We start from the raw sequence: 14645 nt of genomic DNA, 5'->3' as shown, positions 1-14645 counted from the left end.
CAGGTTCCCTGAAGATGCACTGCCCTGAAACTGAACGTATGAATCCCCCTGAGCACCGCAAGACTGCATTGTGATGAATTTCTGGTGGAGGTGGCTTCCAAAGATGGAGAAAGATACTAGCTGACAGCAGGTCTTTATGAGGAAGGGAAGATTTGGAGAGATGTGCCTTATCCTAGAGAAATGGCGACTCTTAATGACTCCCCCCAATTCTTTGAGCCCCTTCCCTCAACCTCTAGCGGGGCAGGAAGCGGATCTTATATGGTTGAGGCAGTTTGCCCACACCACACTCCATGGGGGTGATGTCGATATCTTCAAGGGCCATGTTGGTGGCCAGGTTGAAGTTCTGCAGGATGGTGGTGAAGCAGAGGAATAATTCCGCGCGTGCGATCCCTTCTCCAAGACAAATGCGCTTCCCTGTAGGCACAAAGGGTTACCATTTGGGGCAGAGGGCACGTGCTCTTCCCTGTCTCATCTGAAAGCCCAGACACCTGTGTCCATTGCAACAGATTACAGTGGGGTTGACGTCTCACCTGCATATGCAGTTTCCTTGTGACTGTGCCACACACATTTTCCCAGGAGAGCATTTGTAGTTCCTTGACAATTCTCAATCGCTCCACAGAGTACATGGACCCTTGTTCTTAACACTTATGCATGTCATGAATATATGTGCCCCTTCACATGTGTGTGCATATTTCTGGATTCACAGCTTAATGTCCTTCCTTTCTCATATGAAGTATTGTGAGGCTAAGAAGTTCTTATTAATAACAGTTCTTTTTTTATGGCATTTTAGGTCACACCCGGTGATACTTAGGGGTTACTCCTAGCTCTGCACTCAGGAATCACTCCTGGAGGTGCTTCGGGGACCATTGACAATGCTGGGGATCAAACCCAGGTAGACCACTTACTTGCAAGGTAAACACCCTCCCCGCTGAACTATCACTCCAGTCCTCGGTAACAATTCTTAATGCTGATCTACATGAATGACCTAGTAGGACCTTGTCATGTGTTTGTCTCTATATGTGTCTGTCTCTAGTTAGGGAGGGGCAAGTCTCTGGCACTACACTTGTTTGTATCTGAGTTGGTTCCCAATCTCAGACTCAGAGTCTCAAAGTTCTGAAAAAACCCTAACAGGAGAGAAAATTGTGATGAGGGGCCAAAGAGATAGTACAGGGTTAATTCCTTGCTTTGCATATGGCCAACCCTGACTCAATCCTTGAAACAGTCTCTGTTCTCCCGAGCATTTCAAGGAGTGATCCCTGAGCACAGAGCCAGTATTAAGACCCTGAAATTGTCAGCTGTAGCCCAACAACAAAACAAAACAAAGCAAAAAAATGTGATGGGAGTCTAGGGTTGCCACCAGTTTCTCTGAAATAGAAAGGAGCCATCCCCAGGAAGTCTTTAACTGCAGACATGGAGAGCAATGAGGCATAAGGGAGACCTTCCCCTTTTCTCCTGGTTCTGACCGAAAGCTGATGACCTGGGGAAAGGCCTTTCAGTGACAGGAGTACAAGCTGTGTGGTGGCTGTTCAGATCTGAAACACCATGTAAACTCAGCCGCTGACGCAGCTATAGTGAGGAAAAAATCTTAGGAAAGTCTGGACAGCTCTTTAGACTCCATCTGCCACAATGTGTCGTGCAGTCTAGTTCTGTCCACATCAGCCTGTCACCTTCCTTCCAAATGAACCCTGGGGCTTCTCTGCTCTAACACATTTGTTTTCACACAACTTTCGGCCCTTCTTGGCCATCTGTACCCCACATGCCCTGGATGACTGAAGTCACTGTATTTGAAATAGGAACTTATTCATAGGGGCTCCCTTTCTCCCAGAGTATGAGAGGCCTCAACACTGGGGTTTTCTCTGTATGGGAATAGAGACAAGTCACAATTATGTTGAGATCCTGCAAAACTCCAATATTCCAGCTTACTTCTCTGATGCACCCCACTGCCCCCACCTTCAGGCTGTGCCCTTGCTGTTCTCTCTGCAGAGTATGCTCTTTCCAGAGCTGAATCAGCCCATGCATAATACATTTAGCTTAGAAGTCTATGCTTCCAGGAGTCTTTACCACTTGGACCCCCACAAACATTATCCCAAGTGCCTATAGATCATTCACCATAATCATGATTCATACAGTAAAGATGATTGCCCATTTTAGCAGTTGATTTGTGCCAATCATATCTATACACAGAAAGCATTCAATCCTTAATTAAATCATTATTTGATCCCTGCTCCCCACTCTCTGTCTTTCACACACATACACACACACACACACACACACACACACACACACGCTGCCTATAATATTCTGGAAAAGGACCTCTAATTCCATGTAATCTATCTGAGACATTATCTTCAGACCACAATAAAGGGGTGGGTGGGCTCAAAGATGCATTTTATACTGAAGTGTACAAGTTAAAATATATACCCAAATATCCAAGACCAGGAAAACGCAGGGGTCAGGAGGAGTGGTCAATGGTTGGAAACTTACCACAAGTATGTGCGGGGAAAAAGTAGCTTGGATAGAGAAGGAACCAATATGACAATAATAGTTGGAAATTATCACTCTGGACAAGAACTGAGTATTGAAAGTAGGTAAAGGGATATACATAATAACCTTTCAATATCTGCATTGCAAACCATAATACCCAAAATATGAGAAAGAGAGAGAAGAAAAGTGAAAGTCATAGAGGCAAGCAGGGTGGGGGTAATGGGACAGGAGGGAAACCAGGGACATTGGTGGTGGAAATCACACACTGGTGAAGGGACAGTTGTTGGAACATTATATGACTGAAACCCAATCATGGACAACTTTGTAACTGTGTATCTCACTGTGATTCAATTTTTTTAATTTAATAAATAAAAATATATAACAATTAATAATAAAAATAGATAAAAGATATATCCATGGCCAGAGTACAGTACAACAGGTAGGAAGGAGGGCATTTACCTTGCATGCAGCCCAACCTGGATATAATCCCATTGATCTCTGGGGGCCAGACCACCACATATGTTTCCCTAAGCCCTACCAAGAATAACCACTGAGTAAAGAGCCAGGCGTAAGCTCTGAGCACTGTTTGGTGTGGCTCTAAAACACACACACACACACACACACACACACACACACACACATGCACACATGCACAAGCATACACACAGGTCTATGCACCAGACTTCTGGGTGTGGTCTTAGCTCAAGCCTCATCTAGCAGTGTAGTGAAGGTGGGATGGGTCTGGGCAGCTAAAGGAACTGAAAGATTCTTATTGCTCAATAAACAAAGGACTTCACTTGATTATTTCAAGATGAGTAGATCTCTGGGAGCCTGGATCTATCTTACCTACAGAAAAGGGCATGAATGCATCATTCTTCTTCAATGCCCCGTTGACGTCCAGAAAATGGTCAGGGTTGAAGGTTTCTGGTTTCTCGAAGTAATGTGGGTCATTGAGAGCAGAGTTCAAAATGGGATATACTTCAGTGCCCTGAAGAAAGATCACAAGATCAAGAGAAAATGCATTTGATTAGTCCCCAGCCCCTTTCAGATGGGTCTACAGGAAAAGTGCAGCCTAGTGATAAAACCCACAAGAGGTTCCAGTAGTAGACTAAGAAAACCCAGGAGGCACACGAGAGACATTCATGACCCAGATTAGCCTCACCTTCGGGATGAGATACCCTCGGAAGTGTGTGTCCTTGGTGACAATGTGAGGCAAACTATTGGGAAGCAGGTCTGCAAATCTCTGAATCTCGTGGATGACAGCATCCGTATATGGCATGTTGGCTCGGTCATTAAGGGCAGGAGCACGGTGTGAGCCAATCACCTGGTCAATCTCCTTCTGAATTCTCTCTGCACACAAGAGGGGAAACTGTAATCTGTGTTCAAAGAAGCATTTAGCAAGGAAACTACTCTCAGCCTTTTTTTTTCTAGTTCATGGACAAATGAACCAGGAAAACCCTGTAAAAAAGATTATGTCACAACATTGCTCTCCCTAGACACCAGTTCTGCTGGACAGAGTAGGGAAAGAAGAAGCAACAAGAATTCTTATCTTTGGCTATACTTTTTTGCCTCTCCAGGATATATTCCCAGGAGTGGTATTGCTGGATCAAATGGGAGCTCAATTTCTAATTCTTTGAGAATCGTCCATACTGTTTTCCAAAAGGGCTGGACCAGTCAGCATTCCCACCAGCAGTGAAGAAGAGTCCCTTTCTTGCCACATCCGCGCCAACACCGGTTACCCCTGTTCTTTTGGATGTGGGCCAGTCTCTGTGGTGTGACGTGATATCTCATTGTTGTTTTGATCTGCATCTCCCTAATGATTAGTGATGTAGAGCATTTTCTCATGTGCCTTTTAGCCATTAGGATTTCTTCTTTGGGAAAGTTTCTTTTCATTTCATTACCCCATTTTTTGATGGGGTTAGATGTTTTCTTCTTGTGGAGTTCAACCAGTGCTTTGTATGTCCTTGGTATCAACCCCTTATCCGATGGGTATCAGGCAAATATTCTTTCCCATTCTGTAGTTTGTCTCTGTATTCTGGTTATTGTATCTTTTGAGGTGCAGAAGCTTCTTAATTTAAGATATTCCCCTTTGTTTATCTCTGTTTCCACTTGGTTGGTCAGTGGAATGTTGTCTTTGAAGATACCATTAGCCTCAATATCCTGGAGGGTTTCGCCGACCTTGTCTTCATTGTATCTTATGGATTTTGGCTTGATGTTGAGATCCTTAATCCATTTTGATCTGACTTTTTTGCATGGTGTTAGATCGAGGTCTAAGCCCATTTTTTTGCATGTGGTTGTTCAGTTATGCCAGCATCATTTGTTGAAAAGGCTTTCCTTGCTCCACTTCACTTTTCTTGCTCCTTTATCAAAGATTAGATGCTTATACATTTGGGGTTGTGTGTAGGGATATTCTACCCTGTTCCATTGGTCTACGGACCTGCCTTTGTTCCAGTACCATGCTCTTTTAATTATTACCACTTTGTAGTAGAGTTTGAGGTTGGGGCGGGTAATGTCTCCCCATGTCTTTTTCCCAAGAATTGCTTTAGCGATTCATGGGCGTTTGTTGTTCCATATGAATTTCAGGAGTGCTTGATCTACTTCTTTCAAGAATTTCATGGGTATCCTTATAGGGATCGAATTAAATCTGTATAATGCTTTGGGGAGTATTGCCATTTAGACAATGTTAATTCTTCCTATCCATAAGCAGGAGATATGTTTCCATTTCCTCGTGTCCTCTTTTATTTCATGGAGTAGCGTTTTGTAGTTTTCACTATGTCCATTGCTGCACAGTTCACAATCGCCAAAATTTGGAAATAGCCCAAGTGCCCGAGAACAGATGACTGGTTAAAGAAACTTTGGTACATCTACACAATGGAGTACTACGCAGCTGTTAGAAAAGATGAAGTCATGAAATCTACATACAAGTGGTACTACATGGAAAGTATCATGCTAAGCAAAATGAGTCAGAAAGAGAGGGACAGACATAGAAAGATTGCATTCATCTGGGGAATATAAAGTAACAAATTGGGAGACTAACATCCAAGAATAGCCGAGATAAGTATCAGGAGGTTCACTCCATGGGTTGGAGGCCAGCCGTACATGCTGGGGGAGAAGGCAGCTCAGATAGACAGAGGAGCACCAAGTAAAGGGTATTGGGAGGATCCTCCCAGGATGAGAGATACATGCTGAAAATAGACTATAGACCGAACATGATTGCCACTCAATGCCTCTTTTGCAAACCACAGCACCCAAAAGGAGAGAGAGAACAAAATGGAATGCCTTGCCACAGGGGTGGGGTGGGATGGTGGGGTGGGGGGATGGGAGGGATAGTGGGAGCATTGGAGGTGGGGAATGGGCACTGGTGGAGGGATGGGTACTCGATCATTGTATAATTGAAACCCAAGCACAAAATTTGTAAGCCTACAACTGTACCTCATGATGTTTCACTAATAAAAATTTAAAAAAATAGGGAGGGGTGGTACGGAAAAATAAATAAATAAATAAATAAATAAATAAGGAAATAAAATCTAGTTCCACCAAAAAAAATAAAGAATTCTTATCTTTTGAAACCTCATAAATGTTCTGGATTTTCTTCCTACATGTAAAAGGATACACAGGCAAATAACATGTACTCAACTGTTTGCAGAGAATTTCAGATTAAGACTGTTAGTATAATGATGAACGTGTACGGAAAACTCTTATTTCAGAAACAGGCCTCCTGTATGTGGGACTTTGTGACTGAAAACTATGGGTTCAATGGAACTGGGAATGGGGATCTTCTGCCCGTATTCCCTTGTTTCCAGCAATTCAGCAGTCGCACCCATAAGCCACCTGTGGCTGGTGCCAGATTATTTCATCATGAGCCACGATCCAGAGTCACATTGTCCTTCTCTCCCAGAAGGGAGCATAACACAACACACATCATAACAATGCCACCAGACCCTGTGCCAAGCTGTTTCATTTAATGCGCCCCAGAGTACGACGGGCAAGACCCTGCTCCACCCCAAGGCACCCAGCCTCGGCAGCTGAAAACCTCCAGAACTCAACTGTTGCCATGTTCACAGCCGCTCTCCATATGCTCTGGTCAAGCCTCACCGAGAAGTGAACGTATTTCTGAACCGCGCAGCCTTGAACTCATACCTGACACCACCCCCTACTCCTAGAGTACCGTACCACATTTGATGGGGTTTAAAGTAGTAGGCAACCAATCTTAGAGGGAAATACTTTTTTTACGAATACATATATGTATATATACATATATATTCATATACATACAGAGTCTCCTGCCCCAGCGCCTGGTTGTCCTCGCTGGGGCCCCTTGGAGGGGAGCGGGTTGCTTTCCTCCCTGCCCCGACCAGGGCTCCGACAGCCGAAGACCTCCAAAACCAGCCACCACCATGCTGAGACCACTCTCCGCACACATGAAGGTACCGGCAGAGGGACAAAGCCACACGTGTTCCGGGGCCGAGATCTCCAGGCCTACTCGGATTGGGGCTGGGCATCCTCTACCCAGATTCTCCAAATTCCAGTAGGCGGGGGTCACACCCACCAACTGGCCCCCTGGCACCGTGTAATCCCATCAACAGCCAAGATTCAGAGACTATAAAACCCAGCTCCTGGAAGCGCACGGCCGCATTTGCGGCCACGCAACATCTTATCATCTCATTCCTACATTAGACAAACTGGCAGGCTACCGAATGTAACCTGCCCACAAGGCAGAGTCTGGCAAACTCCCCGTGGCGTACCCAATATGCCAAATACCAGTAACAATGAAGGGTCTCATTCTCCTAACTCTGAAAGAGCCTTGAATATGGCACTTTTTAAAAAAAAAATCTCAGGGCTAGGACGAAGAGACGTTACTGGGGCCTGCTCGAGGCAATCGACAAATAACAGGATGGTTGTGATTGTTGATTGTGATATATTATATATATGCACACAAGGCTCAACCTTTAACAACATGATAATGGTCTCTTATAGAAAGGCTTAATGGCCCCTGGGTGAAACACAACAGACTTCACACTCTTTCCTCTAAGGAAATTTTTTTGGAGCATTTTCAGCAGTTTTCATAACAAACATTACAAAACAAATTATTTCGCTTCTGCTTTGGGGCAGGAGTTGGAGTTCGGGATGGAAACTTCTGAAATATGGTGGTTGGAAGGTGTAATGGTGGTGGAAATGGTGTTTGAATATGAAATGTAATCAAATATTGTGAACTACTTTATAAAATAAAACAAAGGAATGTGTTTGAATAAGAAAAAAGAGAAACATATCCTAGGAATTCATATTCTAACTCTACAGAGGAGTAGTAAAATTTCTAATTAAAATTTCAAAATAAAATCAGCTATACCTATGTCAAGCATGCATGGATTAGGCACCAGGGACTCTGGTGGGGTTTATTTTTTTTTAACAGTGATCCTGCTTATCTGCATTAGCCTCACTAATACCTCTTTTCTAGGACTGGAAAGATAGTTAGCAAGTACTTACCTTGCATGCAGCCAGCCAGGATTCAACCCCTGGCATCCTATATGGTTCCCTGAGTACTCAGTAAATCCTTAGTGCAGAGCCAGGAGTAACCTCTGAGCATCACCGGATGTGGCAACCAAAAACCAAACACCCCCCAAAAGAAAACTCTTCTGAATAGCAATGATAATTTCTAATCGCCCTTGCCTTCTTCCTCCCTCTTCTATCTCATCTGAAGAAATACAAATCTTTCCTATCCTCCACTCTAACTCAGCCATGTGGAAGATGGACCGCTTGTGAAAGAAACAAACTTTTGTCTTTGGCATCCAGAACGTGTGCTCACTTGACAGAAAAACAGGTTCAATTTCATTTGTGGTACATAATATCCATGTATATTATATAGTAGAAGACTAATATCCATGGCCAGGGAAAATAGAAGTTAGGAGGACTGGTCAATGGTTGAACTAACCACAAGTGTGTAGGGGACTGAGGATAGGTAAGATAGAGAAGAGACCAGCATGACAAAAATAGCTGGGAATGATCATGCTGGACAAGATCTGAGGGTTAAAAGTAGGTAAAGGGATATCCTTGATAACCTTTCAGTATCAATATTGCACAACCACAATGCCCAAAGGGGGGAGAGAGAGAGAGAGAAAGAGAGAGAGGGAAGGGAGAGAGAGAGAGAGAGAGAGAGAGAGAGAGAGAGAGAGAGAGAGAGAGAAGAAAAGCACCTTCCACAGATACCATCAGGGGTGGGGCGTGAGAGGTGATGAGAGGGAATCTGAGGACACTGGTGCTGGGAAATATACACTAGTGGAGGGACAGGTGTTGGAATACTGTATGACTGATATCCAATCATAAACAACTTTGTAAGGGTATATCTCACAGTGACTCAAAAACATTTGAAAGAGAGAAGGAAAGGAAGGAAGGAAGGAAGGAAGGGAGGGAGGGAGGGAGGGAGGGAGGGAGGGAGGGAGGGAGAGAAAGATGCAAGTGGATCAACAAAAAGTGTAGCACTGTAGCACTGTTCTCCCATTGTTCATCGATTTGCTCGAGCGGGCCCAGTAATGTCTCCATTGTGAGACTTGTTACTGTGTTTGGCGTATCGAATATGTCATGGGTAGCTTGCCAGGCTTTGCCGTGCAGGCGAGATACTCTCGGTAGCTTGCCGGGCTCTCCGAGAGGGGTGGAGGAATTGAACCCGGGCTGGCTGGGCCAACTGCACGCAAGGCAAATGCCCTACCACTGTGCTAGTGTAGCCAACCATTTTTTTAGTTCCTGCTTTGATGAATTTATTAATTTTTTTTTAGCTATTTTGTTCTTTGTTTAATTATTTTTGGTTTCTGTTTAAATATTGCTTAACCACTTTGTTTTTGTTTTTTATTAATCAATGGATTGACCACTTTCTTGGCTTCTGTAAACTTGCTTGCTTAGTGAAATTCCAAGATGCGTTTTGGCCCTATACTATTTATTGTACATGGAGGACAGTCGAGGCTCTCAGTCCATAAGGTTGTTAGCCCCCTGATTCCATGCTTTCTCTCTCTCTCTCTCTCTCTCTCTCTCTCTCTCTCTCTCTCTCTCTCTCTCTCTCTCCTCTCTTTTTCTCTCAGCTTTTGGGTCCCACCTGGTGATGCTAGGTGTTGCTCCTTACTCGGCACTCAGAAATTACTCCTGGTGGTGTTCAGGTGACCATATAGGATGCTAGGGATAGAACCTGGTCAGCTGCACGCAAGGTGCACCCTACCCACTGTAATTTTGCTCTGGCCCCCTGATTTGGCCCTTTAAAGACTCTTGCTTTTTTTACATGAATCACCATGACTTACAGACTTACAAACTTTCATGATTACATTTCAGTTCATACAATGATTGAGTACTCATCCCTCTACCAGTACCCATTCTCCACCACCAGTGTTCCCGGTATCCCTCCTGCCACCCCCACCCCTTCACATCCCCGGCCTCTGTGGCAGGCACATTCCTCTTACTCTCTCTCTCTCTCTCTCTCTCTCTCTCTCTCTCACTCGCTCGCTCTCGCTCTCCCTTTGGGTGTTATGGTTTGCAATACAGGTACTAAGCAACCATCACATTTGGTCCATAGTCTACTTTCAGCATACATTTCCCATCCCGAATGAGACCTCCAAGCATCATTTACTTAGTGGTCCCTTCTCTATCCCAGCTGCCCTTTCTCCAGGCACGTGAGACTGGCTTCTAAGCTGTGGAGCGATCCTCCTGACCCTTATCTCTACTACCCTTAGGTGTTAGTCTCCTATTATGTTACTTTATATTCCACAAATGAGTGCAGTCATTTATGTCTGTCCTTCTCTTTCGGACTCATTTCACTTAACATGATACTCTCCATGTCTATCCATTTATTTGAAAATTTCATTATTTCATCTTTTCTAACAGCTGCATAGTATTCCACTGTGTAGATATACCAAATTTCTTTAACCGGTCATGTGTTCTTGGGCACTTGGGATTTTTTCAAATCCTGACTATTGTAAATAGTACTGCAATAAACATACAAGTTCAGATGTCATTTCTACTGTACTATTTTTTCATCTCCGGGATATATTCTCAGAAATGGTATTGCTGGATCAAATGGGATCTCAATTTCTAGTTTTTTGAGAAATACCCATACTGTTTTTTCATGTGCCTTTTATTGGCCATTCGGATTTTTTCTTTAAGAAAGTTTCTGTTCGTTGTACATCCTATGAGTTTAGACAAATAACTAATGAATGACTTGGGGCTGGAGCGATAGTACAGCGGGTAGGGCGTTTGCCTTGCATGCGGCTGACCAGGGTTCGATTCCCAGCATCCCATATGGTCCCCTGAGCACCACCAGGAGTAATTCCTGAGTGCAAAGCCAGGAGTAACACCTGTGCTGTGTTAACTGAACTGTAACTGTAATTGTTAACTGAACTGTAATTCCTGGCTGTGTGTGACCCAAAAAAAAAGCTAAAATAAATAAATAAATAATGAATGAATGACATGTGTTCACTAAAAAAAAAGAAAGAAAGAAAGTATCTGTTAATTTCTTCGCCCCATTTTCTGACGGGATTGGATTTTTTCTTCTTGTAGAGTTCAACCAGTGTCTTGTATGTCCTTGATATTCACCCCTTATCGAAAGGGTATAGGGTGAATATCATTTCCCATTCTGTAAACAGTCTTTGTACTCTGATCACTGTTTCTTTTGAGGTGCCGAAGGTTCTAGTTTAAGATATTTAACTAAAAAACAAAAATTTGTTTATTTTTGTTTCCACTTGCTTGATCAGTGGTGTTTCATCTTTGAAGATACCTTTAGCTTCAGTGTCGTGGAGGGTTTTGCTGACCTTTTCTTCAATATATCTTATGGATTCTGGTCTGATATTGAGGTCTTTAATCCATTTTTATCTGACTTGTGCATGGTGTTAGATGGAGATCTGAGCCTTTTTTTTTTTTGCATGTAGCTCTCCAGTTTTGCCAGAACCTTTGGTTAAAGAGGTTTTCCTTGCTCCACTTTATAGTTTTTGCTCCTTTATCAAAGACTAGATGATCATATATTTGAGGGGATGTGTAAGGATATTCAACCCTATTCCATTGGTCTGTAGCTCTTTGTTCCAATACCATACTATTTTAATTATTACCACTTCGTAGTACAGTTTGATTTTGAGGAAGGTGATGCCTCCCATCTTTTTTCCCCCAAGAATGGCTTATCTATCCATGGGGGCTTGTTGTTCCATATGAATTTCAGGAATGTTTGATCAATTTCTTTGAAGAATGTCATGGGTATCCTTATAGGAATCGCATTGAATCTGTATAATGCCTTGGGGAGTATTGCCATTTTGACAATGTTAATTCTCCCAATCCATGAGCAGGGATTGTGTTTCCATTTCCTTGTGTCCTCATTTATTTCTTGAAGTAGCATTTTGGTTTTTTCTTCGTACAGGTCCTTTACCTCCTTAGTTAAGCTGATTCTGAGGTACTTGATTTTCTGAGGTATGATTGTGAATGGGAATGTTTTTTTCATATCAATTTCTTCTCTCATTATTTGCATGTAGGGAAGACTTGGACTTTTGGATATTGTTTTTAAATAAAGCCTTTGACTTTACTATATAAGTCTATTATTTCTAGGAGTTATAATAGAGGTAGAGGCTTTAGGGTTCTCTAAGTATAGTATCATGTCATCTGCAAATAGTAAGAGCTTGATTTCCTCTTTCCTATCTGGATGCCCTTAATATCTATTTCTTGCCTAACTGCTATGGCAAGAACTTCCAGTACTGTATTGAATAGAAGTGGCGAGAGTGGATATCCTTGTCTTGTCCCTGATCTTAGAGGAAAGGATTTTAGTTTTTCCCCATTGAGGATAATGCTTGCCATGGGCTTGTGGTAGGTGGCTTTGACTATATTGAGGAAAGTTCCTTCAATTTCCATTTTACTGAAAGCTTTCATCATAAACTGGTGCCGGATCTTGTCAAATGCTTTCTCTGTGTCTATTGATATGATCATATGGTTTTCATCTTTTATTTATATGTATTTGTTTTTGGCTTTTTGGGTCATCCCCAGAGATGTGCAGGGTTACTCCCGGCTCATGCACTCAGGAATTACTACTGGCAGTGTTCAGGGGGCCATATGGGATCCTGGAAATTGAACACGGGTCAGCCACGTGCAAGGCAAACACCCTACATGCTGTGCTATTGCTCCAGTCCCTCTTTTCTTTATAAAATAAATTATGTTGATTGACTTGCAAATGTTAAACCATCCTAACATCCCTGGGATGAATCCTACTTGGTTGTGGTATATGATCTTTTTGATGAGTTGTTAGATTCTATTTTGCTAATGTTTTGTTGAGGATCTTAGCATCCGTGTTCATCTATTAGCCCTCTCTATTCCATTTCTTCCCTCAAAGTCAGTACTTCATTGGTAGGCTTTAGTCTTATTGATCTATCAAGAGGTGATAGAGTGGTGTTGACATCTCCAACTACTAATAGTTCTGCTACCAGTGTCCTCATTGAAGTCTATTAGCAGTTGTTTTAAGTATTTTTCTGACCCTCCATTGGGTGCATATATGTTTAGGAGTGTGATTTCTTCCTGATGTATATATCCCCTGGTTATTAAAAAATGGCCTTCACCTGTCCCTTCTAATCTTTTTCAGCCTGAAATCTATGTTGTCAGATATTAGTATGGCCACTCCGGCTTTTTTGAGGGAGTTGTTTGCTTGAAGAATTGTTTTATATCCTTTGACTTTGAGTCTGTTTGCTCTGAATGTTCAGATGTGTTTCTTGTAGGCAGCAGAACGTTGGGTTCAGCTTTTGAATCCATTTTGCCACTCTGTGTCTCTTAATTGGTGCATTTAGACCATTGACATTGAGAGAGACTATCGTCATGGGGTTTTTGCCAGCTTTCTGTAGACATTTGTTGTGCTTGTAGGGGGGTGTCTTTTTCTTACAGTAGCTCCTTTAGTCATTCTTTTAAGGTTGGTTTTGATTATATACAGTTACTGAGCTATTGTTTATTCATTAAGTAGTGTATCTTTCCTTCAAGTTTTAGTGAGAGTTTAGCTGTATAAAGTACTCTTGGTGAGTTGTTCATTTCACTGATTTTTTTTTCCCTATATCCCACCATTGTCTTTGGGCTCAGACAATTTCCTCTGAAAAGTCTGCTGTAAATCTTAGGGATGCTCCTTTGTATGTGATTTCCTTCTTTGACCTTTCTGCTTGCAGTATTGTATCTCTATCTGTGGTATTTGTCATTCTGATTATAATATGTCTTGAAGTCTTTTTAGTATGGTCTCTTTTAGTTGATACCCTTTGGGCTTCTTGGATCTGAATGCCTACATTCTCCAGGTCAATATTTTTAACTGTTGCTACTTCATTGGGGTTGTCTCCCTGTCCTTCTGATACTCTGATGATTCTTATATTGTTCCTCTTGAATTCATCCCCTAGGTCTCTTATTTGCTGAGCACTATTTTTAGGTCTTCTTCCACTATATGTTTTTTCCTGTATGCTTTCTGCAGCTCATTTTCAAGCTCACTGATTCTATCTTTGGCTGTTGTCATTCTACTGTTGAGTGCATCCACTGAGTGTTTAATTTCATCTACCAAATCCTTTATTAGTGACACTTCTGTTTGTTGCTTTCTTATTTCTGTTCTCATTTCTTCCTGTATTTTGTTAGCTGTCCATTCCACTGTTTCTTTCATGTCCTCCTTTAATTTACTGTATACCTGTTCCACCATTTCTATGAGCTCATTGAGCATCCTCAACATTTCATCTTTGAATTCTTTATCAGAGATATTTTATTGTGGGTATTCCTTGTTGAGGTTTCAGGGCTCTTTTCTTCATCCACCCCTCATGGTGTGGGTCTGTGCTTTTTCTTCATGTTGCTGTGGTAGTATAGAGGTGGATCCCTCCAGTTTGTTATCAGTGACCCTCTCTCGCTGCAAAGGAGGATTCTAGATGGGCTCGATCTATGGTGGTCTCCTTTTTCCCCTTTAAGAATACCACCTCTTTGGTATTCCTCTGTAACTTATGTGAGTCCAGTAGTGCAGCTGCAGGGGATGTGTTCTTTTACATTAGGCTTGTTCAGATTTTTATGTTCACCATTATTTTGGTGCGTTTGGGGAGTATTTTGATTGGAATAGGCTAGTGGATTACTAGCCTAATGTTTTTGGGATAGCCAGGCTGTCCTCTTCCGAATTAGGTAATGGAGACTGAGACGTGAGTCCAAAG

At 42.4% G+C, this 14645-nt stretch overlaps 1 protein-coding gene across 1 annotated transcript in view; it reads right to left on the bottom strand.

Moving 5' to 3' along the window:
• Window positions 1-232: 232 nt before the first annotated feature.
• The window catches only part of LOC130043771 (cytochrome P450 2B11-like), a 29803-nt gene continuing 15390 nt past the window's right edge, over window positions 233-14645 (bottom strand). The window contains exons 7-9 of the mRNA XM_056136198.1: window positions 3647-3834; window positions 3331-3472; window positions 233-414 (exon numbers count right to left, since the gene is read on the bottom strand). Coding sequence (XP_055992173.1) covers window positions 233-414; window positions 3331-3472; window positions 3647-3834 — 512 coding nt within the window. The remainder of the gene's footprint in view (window positions 415-3330; window positions 3473-3646; window positions 3835-14645) is intronic.

The sequence above is a fragment of the Sorex fumeus genome, unplaced genomic scaffold, assembly GCF_029834395.1.
Source record: "Sorex fumeus unplaced genomic scaffold, SorFum_2.1 ptg000122l, whole genome shotgun sequence".
Classification (NCBI taxonomy): domain Eukaryota; kingdom Metazoa; phylum Chordata; class Mammalia; order Eulipotyphla; family Soricidae; genus Sorex; species Sorex fumeus.
The sequence above is the reverse complement of the archived record's forward strand: the minus strand, read 5'-3'. Positions and strand labels throughout refer to the sequence as shown.